This window comes from Cricetulus griseus, chromosome 6 (assembly GCF_003668045.3).
Source record: "Cricetulus griseus strain 17A/GY chromosome 6, alternate assembly CriGri-PICRH-1.0, whole genome shotgun sequence".
Taxonomy (NCBI): Eukaryota; Metazoa; Chordata; class Mammalia; order Rodentia; family Cricetidae; genus Cricetulus; species Cricetulus griseus.
In genome coordinates, this window is record NC_048599.1 from 122,026,531 (window position 1) to 122,047,665 (window position 21,135).

Consider the following 21,135-nt stretch of genomic DNA (forward strand, 5'->3'; position numbering starts at 1 on the left):
GGGCAGGATACTAAGTTAACCTTCTAGAATTTGGGGTTTCTGAGGCAAAATTCCAAATACTGAAAGTCATACTAACTCTGCTATTGCTAAAAAATTTTGCTTGAAAATATTTTCTCTCTAACTGTTTGGTCATTTCAGTTCTATCTCTTGAGTCCAAGCTGCCTCACTTCCTATTAAAACTTGAAGTGCGTGAAGCCTGTATAGGTAACAGTGCTTAGCACATCACTGAGGGAGTCAGGAGGGGACTCGGAAGCCTTCATTTGTAGTCTGTTTAAATACCCCTTAACCCACACAAATATATAATCATGTTGACTGGCTTGATTTTAAAACTCTTTTATGGTGCTGTAAGAAAGTACTAATATATTTTCATTTGTATGGAATATGGAAAGTTTGTAGGTGCCACTACTACTCTGGAAAAATGGCGGACGAGGAAGAATATGAAGAGGTGATAGAGGTAAGAAGGACACCCACTTGGCAGCACAGTGTACGTAGTGACAGCCGGAGCCAGGGCCTGAATCAGTCATTTGAAAAAAACACAACATCTATTATAACTTCCCAGAAAGGAGTGTTTTATGTTGAGTTTCACAGGAAGTATGTGAGACCTAGAAGTGAAAGGAAATGTCACTACTTCTCAGTTTTACTCTTTCTTAAATGTTCAACAACAACAAAAACCCACCTCACAAACAGCAATAAACAAACAAAATCAGGTCAGTTTTATCTTTTAAAACTAATTGCTTCCCCACCTCCCTATGCCCTATGCAATGTTTCCCAGCATCTGCACCAGGATAGAGGGAATGGGCAACTTTTTATTCTGCTTCAACTAGTTGAATTGCATGGGGGTTTGTGTTATACACAGGGACAGCCAATATGAGCTGTGCATGGTGTGTGTGTATGTGTGTATGTGTGTGTAGACTCATGTATGCACTCATGAAGGTCACAGCAACAGCTGGAGCCCCTTTCCCACCAGCCCCATCATATTTAAGAAAATAAACAAGACTAGCTTTTGAATCTTGACTGAGAACTAAGACCACAGTGGCTATCTTGAAAAGATCACCCCCACCCTGCTAATTGGTGGCCACCTGGTAGTTTTACAGAATTGTGTGAGTCACATTCATATCATATTGTTGTAATCATCATATTACTTCTCCTTATCAGCTCTTGCCTTTAGCTTTATGTTCTAGAACAGAAACCCGAAGACTTGCAGCTAATCTGCATGAATACATTGCTATGAAATTAAAAATACCTAGAAAGTTTCAACTAACAATGATCTAAATGGATGGAAATCTGCGTTCATTTTTAATGACTGCCCCCAAACATCAGATAAAGATGCCAAAATTTACCCTTGCTAATCAGTCTTTATGTAGGCAAAGACAATTTTTTATTCACTAATAAAATTACCTTTATTGTTGAAACATATAAAAACCAGAGTATATCTGACAGATGTAGTATTTAACCTCTCTGGCTTATATGCTGATGGCTACATCTTCTTATGGATAGTACCATCACTAATGAACATTTTAATGTAAGTTCCTAAAAGTCAGAACTCTCCCTATTAAACACACTATAAATTAAGTTATAATTACGATTAATTTCTTATTGTGACAATAAAAGGAACATTTTCAAGCCTCCATTTAAACTACCCATTGCTTTTCTTAAATGTCCATGTGATCTTGGCCATTGTGCTTAGTGTTGGCGTTGACTGAGTCAAATAGTCACAAAAGTGGATGGGCTATTTTAGGCATTCTATCCTTGCCATTTTGTTCCCATTACTGCTCCTGGTCTGACCAGCAGGTGCCTTTCGGGGAGTGTTGAACTCTCGTCTCTTTGGTCTCAGAAAAGATCACAAGAATGGGGTAGTGGCAGATTCAAGAGAAGTGACTCAAAAACAATATCTCTTAGGGATCTTGGATACCTGAAATAAAATTTTGCTGGCACTGTCTACACAGCCTGAAATGTAGGAAAAAGGAGCAATAATGCACTGCCTAATTAGCAGCATACCTCTTAAAAAGTAAGGCTTAGCATTCAAGTTAATGCCAAGCACTTGGACAAAGTTGCATTTTTTTTTAGCTTCTTTCCAAGATTGATCTCCCAGTTGTGAGATCCAATAAAGGTGAAACCACATTGCTCACAAAATCTGCTTCTACAGGGATGCTAAGAAAATTTGAAATCGATGGGAATCATTCATTGTAGTTCAGTATTTCTTTTCAGACTACTCAGGCTTTGTGTAACCAGGGGAATGGCTGCATTTGCCCTCAATATTTCTTAAAGTGTCTAAATGGTCTTTGCCCTGTGCTGAAGTCACAGGGGTAAAGTAGACTTTGTCCTGAGAAAGCATGTGCTGACTATTGCTATATGTAAAGTCATATACACAAAAAAATAAATTTTAAATAGAAAATAAGTACAAGCTTAAGGGACATTAAGTGACCTTTATATGGTTATAACTCTGGTGACTAGATGGCCTGTGGCAATTGCCAAACCAAAGGCAAAAGGAAGTAGGGTACTGAAGAAAATTTTGCATCGGTGTACCCCTGCCTGCCCCCAGTGCTTCAGTGTCAGCGTAAAAGAAAAGAAGCATAAAATTCCATGCTTTTTCTTGCCTGACAAAAAGGAGCCAAGTGCTTCCTTTTTGTCCCTGTCTTGTGTGTGCTGACCTGCAGGGGCTGTTCCCTCTGCTTGCCCAGCAGAGCTGGGTGAGGTTGAGGCAGGATTCCACTCTCCTTAAGCATCAGGGACAAAATGTCTGCCAGTTCCTCTCTGTATCTATTTATTGCTTGTGATGTCAGAAGAAAACTAGAGTGGGTTTCAGATCCAGGCTGCAGGCCCAGTAGCAAACTCACTTCCCTGCGTTCTCCAAGGGGCCTCTCCTTTCCCCTTCCTTCCCAGGACCTTCACCAACTGTCACCTTAGCACCCCTCCTTCCTTCCCACAGATAGGCCACCCCAGCTAAGCTGGTGAAATTACCCGGCACTTCAGTAGAGGCAGGCAGGCAGGCAAGTGCCGAACTGGATGTAGGCTATACTTTACTAAAAGGGGACAGCCATCACTCCGGAGGACTTTTAGTAGTCCAGGGAAGATGGTAATAACTGAGATGTGACTGTTAATAAAACCTTGCTCACGGTAGGTTTCTGTTTTGCTTTATAATTAGTAAACAGTGAGTCCAATCATAGTTTTTCTTTGCACATCGAGCACCCTCAAGAGTTCATCACTGTGTTCTTTTCTAAGTAGATTCAAATACTAAGGTGGTTAGTTTTTGTCAACAAAATAGAGCCACTTGGGAAGATTAAGAACCCATTAGATGATTTGGTAGTCAAGTCTGCAGGGCATTTTCTTCATTAATGATTGATGTGGAAGGGCCTAACCCAGTGTGGGCAGAGCCAGCCCTAGGCATGTGGTCCTGAGTTGTGAGGAAAGCAGTCTGAGAGACCCATGAGAGCCTGTCAGTGAGTAGCACTCCTCCATGGTGCATGTCTCTGCTCCTGCATAACTCCCTACCCTGATTTCCCTCCAGGATGAACTGTCATGGGACATGTAAGCCAAATACATCCTACCTCCCTAAGTTGCTTTTAGCTATGGTGTCTACCACAGCAACAGAAAACCAACTAGAACAAAATTTATAAGGGGCAAATGTTTCTTGCCCTAGGAAAAAATGGCTTCAAGTGCTAAGAGGCACCCTCAAGCCCCTCCCCTTTTCTTAGATCTGACACATCCACTTTAGCTTTCCTCAGCCTTCCAGAATGTGAACAGGCCCTCACCTACTTCCTCCCTGCAGATATTCCATGACACCTCAGCCAGGGAAGCCAGGTTCAGCCTAGGCAGGGGAGGGTTGGCTGTCAGCTGTTCTGTTTGTCACATTGACACTCCTGTGCTCTGTTTACAGTACTACACGGAGGAGACAGTTTACGAGGAGGTGCCAGGAGAGGTAAGACTCGGTCCCCACATGCATGGACTGGTTCTCATTACAGAAGAGCCTCTTTCCCTCTCATACTCTGGGAGCCAGAAAGATGCAGGAAGCGAAGATGTCTTAGGAAGCTCACTTGCCTGCCTGTGCCCAGAAGCAGGTGGTAAAAGACCAAACCCCACATTTGACAGGCTAATTCATTGTTTCTATGTTCTGCTTATCCAAGATGGCATGGAATGGTTCCCTGCTGTCCATGTGGCATTTTTTGTATAGATGGTATGAATGAAGGTCATATCAGTGGCTACCTCTCTCCTAGACTGCCCCACGAGGATACCTCAGGCTTCTGATTGGCACAGCCTAGCTGTTTAATGCATAGAGTTATAACTTGCAGGGTAAGGTCTCTCCCACCAGGGGTGCTGCTCCTCAGGCATTGTCCCCAGTGACTTAGTAACATGCCACTTTAGGAATCCCAAGAGAAGATAGTTTTGTAACAATTCCGATTTATGGATCCCCCACCCGCATGCTTTATTTTCTGTGTGGAGTTGTTTCTCTTTAGCCTGACTAATACTGGTAAAAGTGGCAAACTGTGAAGCTTGCTCTAAGAGCCCGTGGCTGGATTAAAAACTAGAACGGTGGTTTGATTGGTTTCTCATGGTTTGTCATACTTTAGTAATAGTAGGCGGAGTGCAGTCATTTACATTACGGTTGCCTCAGCAGGTTTCTCTTCCCCACACTGAATTCTGCCTTAGGGACTGGAGATCTTTGCCTTGAAGGGCATGATCTTAGTGCATCAGAGCCTCTGCTGCTTTCCCTCTTTCCTAGTGTACCTACCATATTTCTAACTTGGACTACAGTCAGACTTTGAATCTTAGTTTTTCCATTACAGCCTGCTGTAAGAAACAATGGTTTCCCACTTACTGCATAGCAAGACAATTGCCCACTGTGTTGTCACCATTGTTCTGGTACCTCAGTGTAAAGGGCAGTCTAGTTCACAGTAATGAACTTAGTCAAAAGACTAATACCTGTAATACTGATATGATTACTTCTTTTGTTTCATACTACAGAATGACTAATGCCTATAGAAAATGCAACTGGTCTTAAAAGAATATGAGGAATTTAAGCTTTTTTTTTTTTTTTTTTTTTTTTTTTGGTTTTTCGAGACAGGGTTTCTCTATGTAGCTTTGGAGGCTATCCTGGCACTCGCTCTGGAGACAAGGCTGGCCTTGGTCTCACAGAGATCCGTCTGCCTCTGCCTCCCTCCCAAGTGCTGGCATTAAAGGCGTGTGCCACCAACACCCAGCTAAGCTTTATTTTTAATAACATTTCATTACTCAGTCTCATTTGCTTTTACTTGATCTAGACAACTTGAAAAGATGCCTATTGTTTTTATTTTGTTTTGTTTTAATGGGGCTGGTGGTTGAACATAGGGCCTTGTACATGGTAAACAAGTGCTCTATCATTGAGCTACAGCCTAACTCTCACTTAAGAAGACATGGTTAAGACTGTTGTATTTATGATTGTAATACTCCCTTAAGGTATTTGACTAGCTCTCTGAAAATACTGTTTACAGATGAGGTCACAATCAATATCCAGGCTGATGGGTGTTGCATGTCTTCATATGGATGCACAGATGTAATAAGCATCTCCATGCTTTGGCTGGCTTGGTAATTGGAAAAGGAAGATCAAAGTGACTGACATTAGAACAGTATACACCAAGGTCATGGTATTAGGGCTTACTTCATAGCCACATTTCATTTTCAGACAATTACAGAAGTCTATGAAACTACGACGACAAGGACATCTGACTATGGGCAATCCGAAAGTTCCACACCAGCGCTGGTACAGCCGCAGCCAGCAAAACCGATGGAGCGGAAGAAGGTCATCCGAAAGAAGGTGGACTCTTCTAAGTTCATGACCCCCTACATTCAACACAGTCAGAAAATGCAGGACCTTTTCAGCCCGGTAAGTATTGAGCACCACTTCCTACGATGGCAGTATGTTTGAGAAGTTGCTCTGAGATGCTGCCTAGTTTTGTCTCTCAATCTTGTAGGAAACACAAATATTTTATAGAGGGAAATGTGTGTGACTGTGGAATTTTTGACTAATTCATCCATGCCATTGCAGCACTGGGACAAGCCCTTGTTGTGACTGAAACACATGCAGAAGTCTGATTATAAAACACCTGCTGCATAGCCAATCCAGAGCAATGAAAACACAAACATGAATATTTCTTCATTTACTGAAAGTCTGTTCACAGAAGCTAAGTCACAAAGTTAAACTGTGCTTAAGGGGAACAGCCTCATAGAGTAGCCAGCAGTATAAAAGATAAGTGGTGTCCATTGAAGACCTTGTAATTCAGAAAACCAAGCTCAGGCTAAACTCATTTGAGGCTGAGGAACAGAGTGTTTTGAGGGTAGCCCGAGCCATGGGTTTTAAGAATGGCTACACAGCGGAATCTCCTACAACATTTTAACTTCTAGTGCTCAGAACATTCTTGTTTCACTGGTTTTGAGGCTCTGGCCTGTGCTAAAGGAGGTTTAAAAGCTGCCTAGGTGTTCTTAACTGCACCCTAGATGGAGAATGATTGAAGAGTCAACGTTCTCTGCTTCTTAGTGTTCCAGGACTGCCAGAGAGCCACAGTAGATGTGATTTGTTGATTTCCATGGTAGGGTGAGGTCTGTCCAGGTAGCTTGATTACATATGATCCAGAGGCTTGAAGAGATACATTGTTACAGTTCAGGGGGACATTGCATTATGGGAGACTAAAACTGTTGCCTGAAACTTCCACATATGGTTGACTTCTAAAGATGCAATTTGGTGGTGTTAACTCCTGGAGATTATGGAGTATATTTATAATTTGGATCCTTGAATGATCTAACATGTAGGATTCTAAACAAGACTTTCTTACCTCCTTCTCACTGCAGCATTCAATAAAGGCAAAATTATTTCATTAATTTATTACCATGTAATCTCATTAATTCAGACATTATGAACCTGGAATTTCTGATATTCTGAGTGGAATGTTGGCAACCCTGTTCCCCAAGTTTGCCAGTGGTTAGTGTCTAAATCAGCAGTGTAATTTAGATTGTTAACTACTCACGAATATTCTTTAAGGCCTTGCTAGTAATAAATGGTGCCTATTATTACTAAAGCAAGGATCCATTGGGTAGCTGGCAGAAATAATACATTTGCATACCATTATAAAAAATTCCATGATTCAGGCTTCCCATTAATTCAGCTGGCATCGCAGGTGGGTTACCACTGCAGCTCAGCTGCAGCTTCTGAACTGAGTATTTTTGCATTGTATTTGCAATTAAATCTTTTCAGAATTAACTCATTTTCTAGAATAATTAATATTCAGGATTCTGTATATGTGTGCAACCAAAAAAAAAAAAACTCAAGCGAGTTATTTTAAGGCATATCCAAGACAATTGTCTGTAACAAGTCTCCAGGATTTATGCATGTTTAGGAGAAACAATTAACAAATCTATTTTAGTTTTTGCTGAGAGAGGGTATGGGACATAATGAAAGCTGTTGCAACTGATAATTGTATTACTTGGAGGGTTTAAAGAAAAGTCAGATGGTGATGTGTGTGTTGCCTGAACTCTCTGCTGATGTCTGGTCACGTTCCAGACTAATATCTGGTATTCTTTTCAGAATAAATACAAAGAGAACTATGAGAAAGCAAAGGGACAGCCATATGCTATCACAAGTGATACTCCAGAACTTCGCAGAATCAAGAAAGTACAGGATCAACTCAGTGAGGTGGGTTTCATTCCTAAAGTAAAGGAGGGAGGTATTGTGAAAATATGCTCTGGGGAGGCAGAGGCAGGCAGATCTCTGTGAATTTGGGGCCAGCCTGGTCTACAAAGTGAGTTCCAGGACAGCGAGGGCTACACAGAGAAACCCTGTCTTGAAAAACCAATACATACATACATACATACATACATACATACATACATACATACATACATGCCTAGTTCTGGGATCCTGGGGCTTTAAGCATAGCAATAGTGGGGGGCAAGTCCAGACATCTAGAGATGGCATTAGCCATGAACCATGTTTGCTACCCATGAGAGACTTTGAAAAGCTTGTCTTAGCCATCAAAGAGGACACTATTTTCTAACACCATGTTCCAACTCTTGGTGGTCCTCCACGTGGAGGACCACAGTGAGGCTGAGAAGCCTCAGGCTGAAAATTCAGCCAGCAGAGCAGACACATAGTAAATGCAGGTAGTCTGTGGATCTTCCTAGCTAAAATGTGTGTGATGCAGACATATAGCCATAGCATTATAACAGGCTTAGATATGTGTCCATGCTTGTCATGAACTTTAAGCATGTGTTGTTTCTTCAGGTTAAGTATCGAATGGATGGAGATGTTGCTAAAACTATCTGTCATGTTGATGAAAAAGCAAAAGATATTGAACATGCAAAGAAAGTGTCGCAGCAAGTCAGCAAGGTGAGGCCATGTTATGGGTGGCACTGGGCTTTTCAACAGCATGTGGGACCACCCTTTGTTGTGTCTTAGAGGTGGATTGACAGCCACCATCCTGCTCATAGAGGACTGAAGTGGCCTATAGATGGCTAGGGGTGAAGATTTCTTGACTTGTCTGAAGAGGCATTTGCTACCCTAATGGTGTGTGTGGGAGGGGGTGGGGGGGTTCTACCACAAAGAGTGCAGTCCCCATGTCTTGTTTATTTTTAAGGAATTTATAAAGTGGAATTTTTTTATGAAAGATTTCCAAATTTCAAATGCTGGCAGCTAATTAAAAGAGTTCTAGAATGCCATACAAGTAAAAAGAAAATTGAATTAATTGGCCGATCACAACCTTTGAAAATGAATTGAAAATCAGAATCATAAAGCATTTTTCAGCCTGGGTGTTGGTGGTGCACGCCTTTACTCCGAGCACTCGGGAGGCAGAGGCAGGCAGATCTCTGTGAGTTCGAGGCCAGCCTGGTCTCCAGAGAGAGTGCCAGGATAGGCTCCAAAGCTACACAGAAGAACCCTGTCTCGAAAACCCAAAAAAAAATACATAAAAATATTAAAAACAAGTATTTTTCAAATTTAGATTTTTGGTGGGTTTTCTTTGCTTTGTTTTGTTTGTTTGTTTGTTTGTGGAAGCTTCCTGATGCTAAGAAGGTGTCCTAGGATGTTGGCATGGTCAGCATTTTCCTGTTAGCCCTTCAGCAGGTTTGTGTGACACCTCACCTTCACTCTTCCATCTGCTCTCCGAATCCTCCTGCCTGGGCTGGCACGTTAAGCCAAAGTCCATCTGCTTTCTCCCTAGGTTTTATACAAGCAGAACTGGGAAGACACCAAGGATAAGTACCTGCTTCCCCCTGATGCCCCTGAACTTGTCCAAGCCATTAAGAACACAGCCATGTTCAGTAAGGTGAGGTCCAGCTCTCTTGAATGTCCCACTGCACACTTAGAGCCGTAACTGCCGAACTGGACAACTTGGAACAGTTTCTCGGTTTTTGGGGGAATAGCTTTGGGACTTATACAGGGCTAGGACTTGACAAGGAGGACCCTCAGATTCTGTCAGAGTGGCTGAAAGTCCCTGAAGAACCTGAGCAACCCTGTGGGTGGGAAATTAAGAACATGCAATTCTCCCTCCTGTGGGTGGGAGAATTAATAACATGGAGAGAATTAAGACATACCACAGAACTGATGAGGAAATTGATCAAGCTGTATTTTTTTTAAGTTAGTTATGCTTTGGATGCCCCCAACTGTCACTCTAATTAGAAGTTTGTTTTATAACAGAAACTAGAGAAAAATTCCTGTTCCTTAGGCAGGAGGCAGGTAAAGTCACAGACAGAAGGGAATGTCTAAAAATAAGATTTTTTTCAGAAGTAGGACAAGCTACTAAAAAAATAACATAGATTGGATGGGAAGGGGGAAGTTGTCTGTGAATGTCCCTGATGTTGGCTCAAACCTTGCTCTTGGTGCCTCATGACATCAAAAAAGCTCAAATTATGTACGTCCTGTAAGTATAGCTTGTTTTCTCACTGAGGTTTTGCTCTTTTCTGATTTAGAAACTGTACACTGAAGACTGGGAAGCAGACAAAGGGTTGTTTTATCCCTATAATGACAGTCCAGAACTGAGGAGGGTCGCCCAGGCCCAAAAAGCACTTAGTGATGTAAGTGAAATATACTTGGTACCATCTAAATGTGGGGTCAGAAATGCCTGGACCATGTTTTAGGTTCTTAAAAAAAGATCCAATATCATTATTAGAGAGGACTACATCCAGAACCAAGGTTTATTATATGTATTTATATTAGCTATAGTTTATGCTTTCTATTAGACACACTTAGCCCAGTCCCTCTTCATTTATGTAAGGAACCTAAGTTCTCACTAGTAGTGGCAGAATCTAGACTTTAATCCCAGGACTAGTGTTCTTTCCAACAAACATGACTCATTTTCCCCCTTGGCTCTGCTAAAGTTGTGTTGTTCCACTTGGAGTGGAATTTTTTTTAGAAACAGCCATGGGAATCACATCCCTCCCTTTACAAATTTACTAAGCAAATGCTGTCCCACAGTGTTATTTAGCTCTATTCCACCATCCAAGTCAAGTCTGCATGGGATATTTCTCTCCTTTGCTTGGGAACTCTAGAAACCTGAGAGAGCCTGGCGATACCTTATGAAGAGGCTAAGTAATAAGTAGCTATTTTTTGAAAGTTTAATATATACAATATTTAGCAGGACGTGAAAGTTTAATCTTTTCCCTTGATAGTATATTATCATACTGGCAGGGTGAAAGTATTATATGTCAAACAAAAATAAAAAGAAACAGAGCTGTCTAGTCATTGCTATGAGGGTGAATGCATATAAGAAATGATAGAAAGCTGGGCTATGACAAAACAAAAGTATTTCAGGTGCAGGGACCACCCAATCAAAAGGAAAGAGTGGCATAAGTCTGGGGTGTTAGTGAACAATGAAAGTGGGTACCTCATTTGCAGGGTGCTGATTAAATTGTTAGAACAGGACCTTAAGAGTCAGCCTGACATAAAAGTTTGGACAATAAGTCAGCATGAGCTGCAAATGAAAAAAAAATGAGATAGAATCTGGAGAAACTCAGTATGGAGAACTGGATCAAGGAAAAATTAGAAATCGTGAGTATTCATAGAGTCTAATTAGCAGTGTAGATGGGCAAAGGAAAAGAATGGAATCCCCTGAGAGTAATTATTAGGTGTTGATGACATTGGATACTGGAGACAAAGGAGAGAGAATGGAGCAATAGAGTTTATTGCCACATACAGGTTGTCTGGGCATTTAAGAAATGTACACATTGCGGAGAAAGAAACAGATTTGAAAAAATAGGGGAAACATTTGTACCAAGACATTCTATGGAGGCAGAGGCAAGCAGATGTCTGTGAGTTTGAAACCAGCCTAGTCTACAGAGCAAGTTCCAGGACAACCTCCAAAGCAATACAGAGAGAAACCCTATCTCAAAAAACCAAACCAAAAAAAAAAGTAAGAAAGAAAGAAAAGAAAAAGAAAAAAAAAGAATGTCATCTTCCCAACTCTTCTTTCACAAAATACCTTTCCTTCAAGATGACAGCATTCTTATTTATAATAAAAAGGAATTGACTCATTTCAAGATCACAATCATGTTGTACTTAACCGAGTCTAAGTATGTCTCTGAATAATATTGAGCTAGTGTTTGTAACAAAAACTTTCATGAAAACCATCAAATTAACTGGGATATAAAAGACTTTTTTTCTTAAAAAATCACATAATATATATTAATTCCTTAAATATATATAAATACCTTAAATTAAGCTTTATTTTAGGTAAAGGGCAAGTGGAATTTTCCATGACTTAAGGAAAGTCCTTAGGGAGAAAGTTACATCCAAACAGGAGAAATGCCTATTAAGTATGACAACCTGTCAAAAAGTGTCTGAGAAATCAGATCACCAAGTCCTTGTTTTTCAGGAGCCATGCTCAGAGTTCTGTCTAGTTAGAATTCTGTACTCCCAGATCAGTCTAAAGACATTCTTAGCGTCTGCAAACTGTTTGGTCTGTATTTAGGTAACAGGAAAACATGGTACATAGTATTTAGAGAGACGCAGATATAAGGTACTGAGTGACTCTAACATAAGCCCCTGGCTTGAAGGCTATGTGGCCACACAGTGATATGTTCTATGGACAGCAGCTTGCTCTGGTCTCTGAGTTATTGACTGTAAAAGCTCAGGTTGCTAACAATAGTATTAATAACCATATTAGTAAGGTGATACTTTGTGCATGCTTGCTCAGCAACAAAAATAAAAACTTTTCCCCAAGTGCAGACAAATGAATGGAACATGAAAAACAGAGTTCATTTTCAAATGCTTATGGGTATTCCTGCCTTTTACTTTTATCAGATTGCCTACAAAAAAGGACTCACTGAACAGCAAACTCAGTTCACATCCCTGCCTGATCCTCCAGATGTAGAATTTGCCAAGAAAGTAACCAACCAAGTAAGCAAGGTACGTACGTAGAGATGGACCGTGTCTCTCTTGGAAACCTACTCAGTTTTTTCAGCCATTTGGAAGAGAAAATGATGGTGAACTTGAAGAAGAAACACAAACACTAGGGGTATTTTTACATATCCCCCCCAAAAAACCTTTTACACCAAAAAAAAAAAAAACAATACATGTGCTAACAGCATAAATGATGTCAGTGCTTAGCCAAGTTGATGACTCAGTGAGTTTTAAATGTCACAGTCACCTCTTGATAAGGCAGCGTATAGCTTTGTGCCACTTGACATTTTAATCTCTGAGACAGAATCGTAGGTGACGGACTAACTCTACCCTTCTGTGGAGGCTATGGTTTAACTTGTGGGTGGGGAGAGCCACTGCAGTTTCTAACGCTCACACTTTCAGTCAGACGTGAACATAGTTGGAGAGACTGTGTGAGTGACTCTCAGACACAGCTCAGTGGGCAGTGGTGGGACCGGCACTTCAGAGTTTTGAAGCCCTAACAAACTGCTTGTTTTGCCTATATTTAGCCCAACAAAGTAGCTCAGAAGGATGCAGCTGTGGCAAGGAATGCGGACACACAAGTGTTTGGCTGGTATATAGGGAGAGCTAAGTCCTATTGTGAATTGGTCCAGACAGGGTGCTTTCTCTGGTTCCTGGCGACATGGCTAGTTTTGGAGTCTCTCTCTCTCTCTCTCTCTCTCTCTCTCTCTCTCTCTCTCTCTCTCTCTCTCTCGTTTTGGTAGAGTTGGGTTCTTAATAGAGGAGAAGAAAGAAAAGATATAAATGATGCAGTCTGTTCTGCAGTGTTTTTAGCTTCTCATTTTACAGAATACTTAATGTAAAACCCTGGGGCTGGGTAAGAATAGTGAAATTAATGAGAATACTAGCAACTTACTATTTCCCCCAAGGCTGAGCAGAGATTAACTGGAGGACTGTGCATAATGGAGTGACTGCTGGATGTGTTCATAGTAGAAAAAAAGAGGATGGAAGAGAAAGATACTTTAACTCTGGGGAAGCTGTTTTTAAGCAGTCATTTAAAACTAATCTATTTTTATTTTTACTTAAAGAATATCTCAGTTCAGATAGAACTCTATTTTTGAGCATGCAGTGTGGAAATTTGAAAGGGATTTTTAAGTATCAAACTTGCCTGTAGTCACTCCTCCCAACAATTTAGGCTTGCAAATGACACTCAAGTTGTGCTTCTCAGGGTAGAAGCCCTTACACAAACCTGACAACTGAGCACTTCAAATGTGATGTGAAAAATCCGAGACTATTAGTGGATTTATACTCCTACAACAAAATATATGCGGAGTATCCTAAACAGCAGGCTTTGGCTCCTCTATGTCCCAGAAAACGGAAAGTCAAAACAAAGTGCAATCACTTCAGGAGCTAAGGATCCAGCGTGGGAATGGGAAGGGGACATGCAAGTATCCATTTCCCTAGCACTGTCTCACACATGAGAAGTATATACTGGATTTAAAATGCTTACTATGAAATAAAAAAGAATGTAAAATTGCTCATCATTTTATGCCAATTGCATGTTAGAATGGTAGTGTTTTGGATCTGGATTGAGTAAAATATACTATAGTTAACTTCCCACTGGTCCATTTGCACCTTAAGAAATGTGGCTTCTGGAATAGCTTTCATGTTAGGTATGTTGAACTGCACACTCCTTGCTGGATAGGGTGACACACTATTGGGTATGTGAAAAGAGTTGCCAACCTGGGTTTGACCTTGTAGAATAATATGAACTGAGAGAGAATGATTGCACATGAAGGTCATTGGATTTGGCAACAGTGACATTTATCCTAGTCTTACCCAGATTAGAAGTTCTCAAAGTGTGTTGTGCATCAAAAATACCAGTCTATCTAGAGAGAAGTATTGTGCATGGTGGCCAGTCCATCCAGCATTCAGGCATTCAACCACAGGGGCCCAGGCAGACAAAGGTGACTTCTTTGTGGTGCTCCTCCTTCTCTTCCTCCCCAAGTCTTACCCACCGTCAAGCTACTTGAATCCCCATTTCAGCATCACCATATCCTCTTTTACACCCAAAGAGGTTAAAAATGTCTCTTTCATTGTCTCACATTCATATATTGAAACTCTTGACATATCCTTCCAAACTGTCTTCTATATCTGTTGCTTGTCTTATGGCGTCCTGTTGGGCTGGTAAAGATCACATGTTGGCAACTGTATTGACATTACATTCTCTTTCTAAGCCTTCCTTACTATACTTCTCAGAGTGTATTTTCTTACCTTTGTCTTTGCCAAAATCCTGAGCTTCATGCCAGCACCCTTTCCAGGCTCATGTGTGCTCTGTGGCTCTAAGTGAGATGGACCAAGAGAGTTGTTCTTACAAAAGATACTCCAGGTGAGGGAAAGGACTCACCATAACCAGAAAGTGGACTCTGCACACAACTTTGGAAAAGTCTCTCTTGTTTTTCTGTGACTTTTTGTTTCTCTCTAGTAATTTCCAGTGGAAGCCAGAATGCTTTAAAAAAAAAAAAAGGTATATCTTGCAGTGACACATTATTAAATAACATGGAGCCTAGATCTTCTGAAATCTTCTACTGCATAGAATTAGACTCCTATGGATTTCACCACAAGGTATTTGATCAAGTCATGAAAGCAACTCTGGACCAACTGTGGCCAACAAAAATAATCCAGTCAAGATGCCCCACATGCTCTGAAAGATAACTTCTCTGTGAATGGAACTAGCAGGTGGCTCAATGTTGAGCTATTTAGAAAAGAGGAGATGTGATTAACTCAGTTCATGTTATTTCCATTTGATAACCACATAAAAACTGCAGGTGCCAATCTGGAAAGTAAAAAATGAAGCCATGAGTTTAAGCAAGACACCAGGGAGCCTAATCTGTAGCCTAGTGCCCTCTGCTGACTGATGGGTAGGAGGGCCTATGGTTCAGGGAAGCAACTGCTGTGCCTACTAGCATGCGGTCACCTCCCCTGACAAAGTCTATCCAGAGCTTGGAATTGACCCAATATACTTTCCTCTGTTAAATGAAAGTTCCATGAGAAGTTCAATCACATCTTTCCTGCAGGCTGTCATTGATCAACTCCAGGTGCAACAGAGTAGGAGGGAAGTTTAAGGAGAAAGCTTCAGAATCAGACATAGTTGGATGATGGACTCTTGATATGGGGGAGTCTGCCTATGGACACTGCCTGCCTTTTCCTCCACTCTTCTAGTTAGAAGCCTGCCTCTTTGGCCTTCTTGCTACCTGTACATGAAGGGGAACAAGGGTACCCTTCTCAGCAATTAGCCAGCTACAGTTAGAACCTCTACTCCCATGCAGTAGGACCCATTACCATCACAGGAGGACTTGGGAGTAGACTGTGAGTGATTAGTCCCCAGCCAGACCTGTTACAGGAGGAAACAACAAGCTTTTGTTCCCAGAGGGTCAGAGGGCAGGAAGGACATTGGATGAGGCATCTGGAGGGCTCTGTACTCTGATCTTCTTGTTTAATTATCTTCTTAAAAGCCCATGTCTCTCTTTGTTATGAGACTCACACCTTTACTCAGTTCTCCTTCGTGAAGCCATACACACAGTACCTGTTTCTCTGTAATAGCCCACATGTTGGCCAGTAAGAGTATCTGCTGCTTTTTAGCGCGGTGTTATATAGATCTCTGTTTCTTGGCTTTATGATGCACCAGGTCTAATTCCTTTGTTCAATGTCCTGAGCTTCCTGGGTTTTTTTCTGCATGGAGGCACAGAGCCCCATGAAGACTTAGATGTGGAAGATCGAAGGGTACATGAACTGAGGGTACATCAAGAACTTCTGAAGTCCTGCTTTGTTCTTTGTGTTCTAGTTTTAGATATTTTATTGTTTTATTTGGTTTGGTTTTGGTTTTCTGATACAAAGACTTACTTTGAAACCCAGGCTGGTTTTGGCAAGATACCCTTGCCTCAGACTTCCAAAGTGCTTTTTTTTTTTTCAGGTTCTCTCCCACCATGTCCAAATTGAACTTCTGAAGCTTTAATGTTTATGAGTACTCTATTCATTTATCAGACTTTTAAGAAGCCTATTCCCCAAAATATTAGAATTACTCTATAGGCTGAAGTTTCTATCCCATAAGTGACTCCCAAGTAACCAACACAGAGACTAAATATTCATTATAAATGCTCAGCCAATAACTCACGCTTGTTACTAGATTATTCTTACACTTAAATTAACCTATATTTCTTATCTATGCTTTGCCACATGGCTTGTTACCTTTTCTCAGTACAGCATGATCATCTTGAGCTCTCTGTCTGCTGGCGACTCCTCTGACTCTGCCCTTCTTCACCCCAGCATCCTTAGTTTGGTTGCCCCACCTATACTTCTTGCCTGGCTATTGGCCAATCAGCTTTTTTATTAAACTAATCCAAATCTTTACAGAGTACAAGAGGATTATTCCACAGCACCCAAATCAATTAATTCATTTCTATGAAGGGACACCCTGGCAATGCCAATTCTTAATAAAGAAAACATTTAATTGGGGGCTGGCTTATAGTTTCAGAGATTTAGTCCACTATCATCATCATGGGAGCGTGGTGACATGCAGGCAGATATGGTGTTGGAGAGTTCTATATCTGGATTGATAGGCAGCAGGAAGAGAGAGTGACACTGGGCCTGGCTTGAGCTTCTGAAACCTCAAAGCCCACCCCCAGTGACACACTTCCTCAACAAGTCCACACCTCCTAATAGTGCCACTCCCTGTGAGCCTAAGGGACCATTTTCATTCAAATCATCATAGGAGCGTAGCTAAATCAGAAGTCTAATTCAGATTTTTTTCATTCTGTTTTATCTGTTGAGATAGGGTCTTTCCTTGACATCCAGGCTGACCTGATGTCAAGATCCTCCTGCATCTGCCTCCCCAGTATACAAGGCAGATCTGAGTCTCAGCAGGATTCACTTTCTCTTTCTGTCTGCCTCTCTCTCTCTCTCTCTCTCTCTCTCTCTCTCTCTGTCCCTCTGTCTCTCTCATTTCACATACAATTTTTCTCCAGTTTTTTATGATAGCTGTTATTATAATTAGTACACTATACATTTCTTTAGTCTCACAGATACACAAAGCATCTTTAGTATATGATCTTGCTTCATTGTTTCAGCAGTGTTCTGTGTAAAATAATGTAGCCCTTGGGGTTGAGAGACTTGAAGTGTTGATGCACTAAGTCAAACTTTTGGTAATTACAGTGTCCAATCATAGAGTTCTAAAATAGATAGCTATAAAAACTGCTGCTAGCCAGGCGTGGTGGTGCATGCCTGTAGTCCCAGCTTCTCGGGAGGCTGAGACAGGAGGATTGCTTGAGTCCAGAAGTTCCGGGCTGTAGTGCACTATGCTGACTGGGTGCCTGCACTAAGTTTGGCATCAATATGGTGACCTCCCAGGAGCAGGGGACCACCAGGTTGCCTAAGGAAGGGTGAACCAGCCCAGGTCAGAAACAGAGCAGGTCAAAAACTGCTGTTGATAATTAACATATTCACCATTGCATTGTGACGACAGCAAATGGGACATTTAAGGAAGCTGTACCTCCTTTTGCTCTGACACATTGGTTTTGTACATTAGAACTTATGCTAATGGTAACAAAGAAGGTCTTTATATTTCTATGAAGGATATGGTGGAAGTATAGGTGTATACAAGCCATCTGAGAGTCAGTGATGATGTCTTTAGCATAGCTCTATGAGCCAAGGAGGAAAATTGCTCTAACCTTGCTCTAGCTTTGCTTCATGGGTACAGATATGGGGCTCACTTGGTTAATTCTGTTCCAGGAACACATGGGACAAGATAGTTTGCAACAACAACTTGGGTGGGTTGTGAGGAAACTTCTACACACCACATTTTAGACTAGATACTGTCTCTAAAGTCAGCAGGGACAGACAGTCCTCTCCTTGTCTTTCTCTATTCCCTTAAGCCAACTTTATTGCAGGGTAATGTTATTACACCACAAGATTACCTAGAGATAATTTATTGAGGGTCTAACATGAACCTGTTAAAGATATTTAATATCATACTATTACTCAATTCCAACTTGTCAACTCTTGGATTTTGTTTTCATTTCATTTCTTTTATTTCTGTCTCCAGCAAAAATATAAAGAAGACTATGAAAAGAAAGTCAAAGGAAAATGGAGTGAGACACCCTGCTTTGAAATTGCAACAGCCAGAATGAACGCCGATAATCTTAGCACAGTAAGTAGGGAGTGAGGGCCTGTCCCTGGCAGGGGACACCTTTTTTTTTTTTTTTTTTTTTTTTTGACAGTTTCCAACTGCTTGCAATATCTCAAGGAATTCTAGAATGCTAAATACTAATTTGACTACGTTCCATGATTTCTACCTCAATTTTTGTAGGAACAACCTGGTGAGACCCTTACAAAGTGCAGTTAGCATGAGTTGGAAGGGCTCTTTGAGTTTATGCTTTGCCTGCTGAACAAAAATCATACGTGTATAACATTGATTGATTTGTTTTCTTTTCACCGGAAAACAGAAGTCTAATTCCTTTTCCTCCCACTGCTCTGGCTTTCCTGAGCACTTTCTCAGTGGCCGGAAAGGCTGGGCCTGCCTGGTTTTTTCCCAGCCTGTTCTAATTGTCCAGATCTCTGTTAAGCTGATAAACATTTTGGCAATGCCACCACATTCTCCAATTGCAACCCGACTGGCCTAAACCAAGGGAGATGGGTACAGACTTGAGGGGTTCTGCCCAAACCCCTCTGTCCTGGTAGCCTGTCTCCACAGCTGTTCTCCATTGTCTTTTCTGTCTCACAGAGGAAGTATCAGGAAGACTTCGAGAACTTGAAAGATCAGATCTACTTCATGCAAACCGAAACACCTGAGTATAAAATGAATAAACAGGCTGGAATTGCAGCTAGCAAGGTATAAGTGAAGACATTTTCCCATTTTTTTCATGTCTTTAGTGGGGTGAACTTCTCCTAACTCTGGCTCTCATAAATAATGAAAAGGGTGGTGGGCAGACCCTTAGGGAAATTACTGAAGTTGAGACCAGTGGAAAGTAGAATGCCTAAAAACAGCTTTTTTAAAAAAGAAAATAATGTTGGAATTACAGTAAGAGCCTTCATAGTGCCCAATCACCATTTTCATTATTTCATGAAGTGAAGAGCCTTATGCTGGCCAGAAGCATGGAGGTGACCATCTCAGCTAGCAGAGCTTCCATCAGAAAACAAAACAAAACAAAACAAAACAAAACAAAACAAAAAACTGGCAGCTTTATATAAAGCTGCATGCCTCATGCTCAACACTGTCACTAGCATTGTGTTCTTACTGATGGGTGAAAAGCCTATTCACAAATAAGACCAGAAGTCCATGGCCATCTTTATGTGTTTTGTGGAGTGACTTTAACAAGTGGGTTATGCTTTGACATTTTTAAGTGGTATGGTTTTTATAAAAAGCATAGATTTCAAGGTCAAGTAAACTTATTTGATCATTGCCTCTCCCGGAGCCCTGGTTCTGACAGAGGAGAGAAAGCATAAGACAAGCCAGGCATTGGTCGCACATGCCTTTAATCCTGGCGCTCAGGAGGCAGAGCCAGGTGGATCTCTGTGAGTTCCAGGCCAGTCTAGTCTACAGAGCAAGTTCCAGGACAGCCTTCAAAGCTGCACAGAGAAACCCTGTCTCAACCCCCCCCCACAAAAACAAAAACAAACAAACAAACCAAGAGACAGTGGTGTTTTGGAGTAGGTTACCAGCAGGGCAGGGGATGAGAAATATTTAGGAAGTGGAGCACACTTGACTTCCTGAATGATTGGATGTGAGATATGAGAGAGAACTTTCCATCTAAGCAGCTCATTGGATGGGGTTTCCCTTGAAGGAGATAGGGAAGATTACACAGAGAGAAGTTGATTCTTAGTGAAATAGGAGTTCATCTTTAAACATGTTAGATTTCAGGTGCCTTGTAGATGCTCAGATGGAAATATCAAGTCGGCCAGTTTACTGTATGAGTCTAGATGTTCAAAGAATGTTTATGGGGATTTTATATGAAACTGGGGGAATGTTAGTGTGTAGAAAGTAATGTCCTGAGGCTGGATAGCACAAAGGAAGTGGGGTGGGTGGAAGCTCCATTGACTGAACCTTGGCATGCTTCCAGATGAGACAGAGCACAGTTGAGAGGTAGCAGGAGTGTGTACACCCAGTAAAGGGGGGAAGGATGGAGTTATCATTTGTACCAAGGGTTTCTACCTGGGTTTGCTAATTCAGAGTCATTGGCAGCCCAAAGAACAAGTTGATTGAGTTTGCATGGAGAGGGCTCATGACTAAATAATAAAGAAATCACTGAAGATCAGAGTATATTAAGCTCTTTCAAAGAATTTTCCCCAAAAGGAAAAAAAAAAATGGATGGTAGCTGATGGAAAAGACAGTAATAGGAATATTTTAAGATAGAACACACAATTCTATGCTGCTATACCAATGGGAAGATTCAATAGAGAGGTAACATTGAATTGGTGCTGAGAGAAAACTACTGGATTATTGCCTTTGAAGGAGGGGAGAGCTAGTCTGTAAGAGGAGGAATGACATTGTCGCGAGCCCGAACAGTTCTTCCATATGACAGATGCAGGTGGCCTGGTAGGATTCGTGGATGTCCTTTCTGTTCAGTTTTGTTTTGTGAGGAAGTTCATAATTCCTCAAGGTAGAAAGGTTGTGCAGGTCTCCCGTGCCTATAGAACCTATAGAGTAGCCCCCGTGGTACTCCAGAAGGTCAGTAGGATTGGCACATCTGAGTTTGGGTTGTGCATCACCTGTTATGGTCTGCTAAGCTGATTGGCCTGGT

At 41.3% G+C, this 21,135-nt stretch overlaps 1 protein-coding gene across 2 annotated transcripts in view; it reads left to right on the forward strand.

The window, feature by feature from the left end:
* Window positions 1-418: 418 nt before the first annotated feature.
* Neb (nebulin) overlaps window positions 419-21,135 on the forward strand; it is a 186,206-nt gene continuing 165,489 nt past the window's right edge. For both annotated transcript variants that reach the window (XM_035446826.1, XM_035446827.1), the window contains exons 1-10: window positions 419-454; window positions 3,878-3,919; window positions 5,660-5,860; window positions 7,556-7,663; window positions 8,252-8,356; window positions 9,186-9,290; window positions 9,934-10,038; window positions 12,263-12,367; window positions 18,441-18,545; window positions 19,119-19,226. In XM_035446826.1, coding sequence (XP_035302717.1) covers window positions 419-454; window positions 3,878-3,919; window positions 5,660-5,860; window positions 7,556-7,663; window positions 8,252-8,356; window positions 9,186-9,290; window positions 9,934-10,038; window positions 12,263-12,367; window positions 18,441-18,545; window positions 19,119-19,226 — 1,020 coding nt within the window. The remainder of the gene's footprint in view (window positions 455-3,877; window positions 3,920-5,659; window positions 5,861-7,555; window positions 7,664-8,251; window positions 8,357-9,185; window positions 9,291-9,933; window positions 10,039-12,262; window positions 12,368-18,440; window positions 18,546-19,118; window positions 19,227-21,135) is intronic.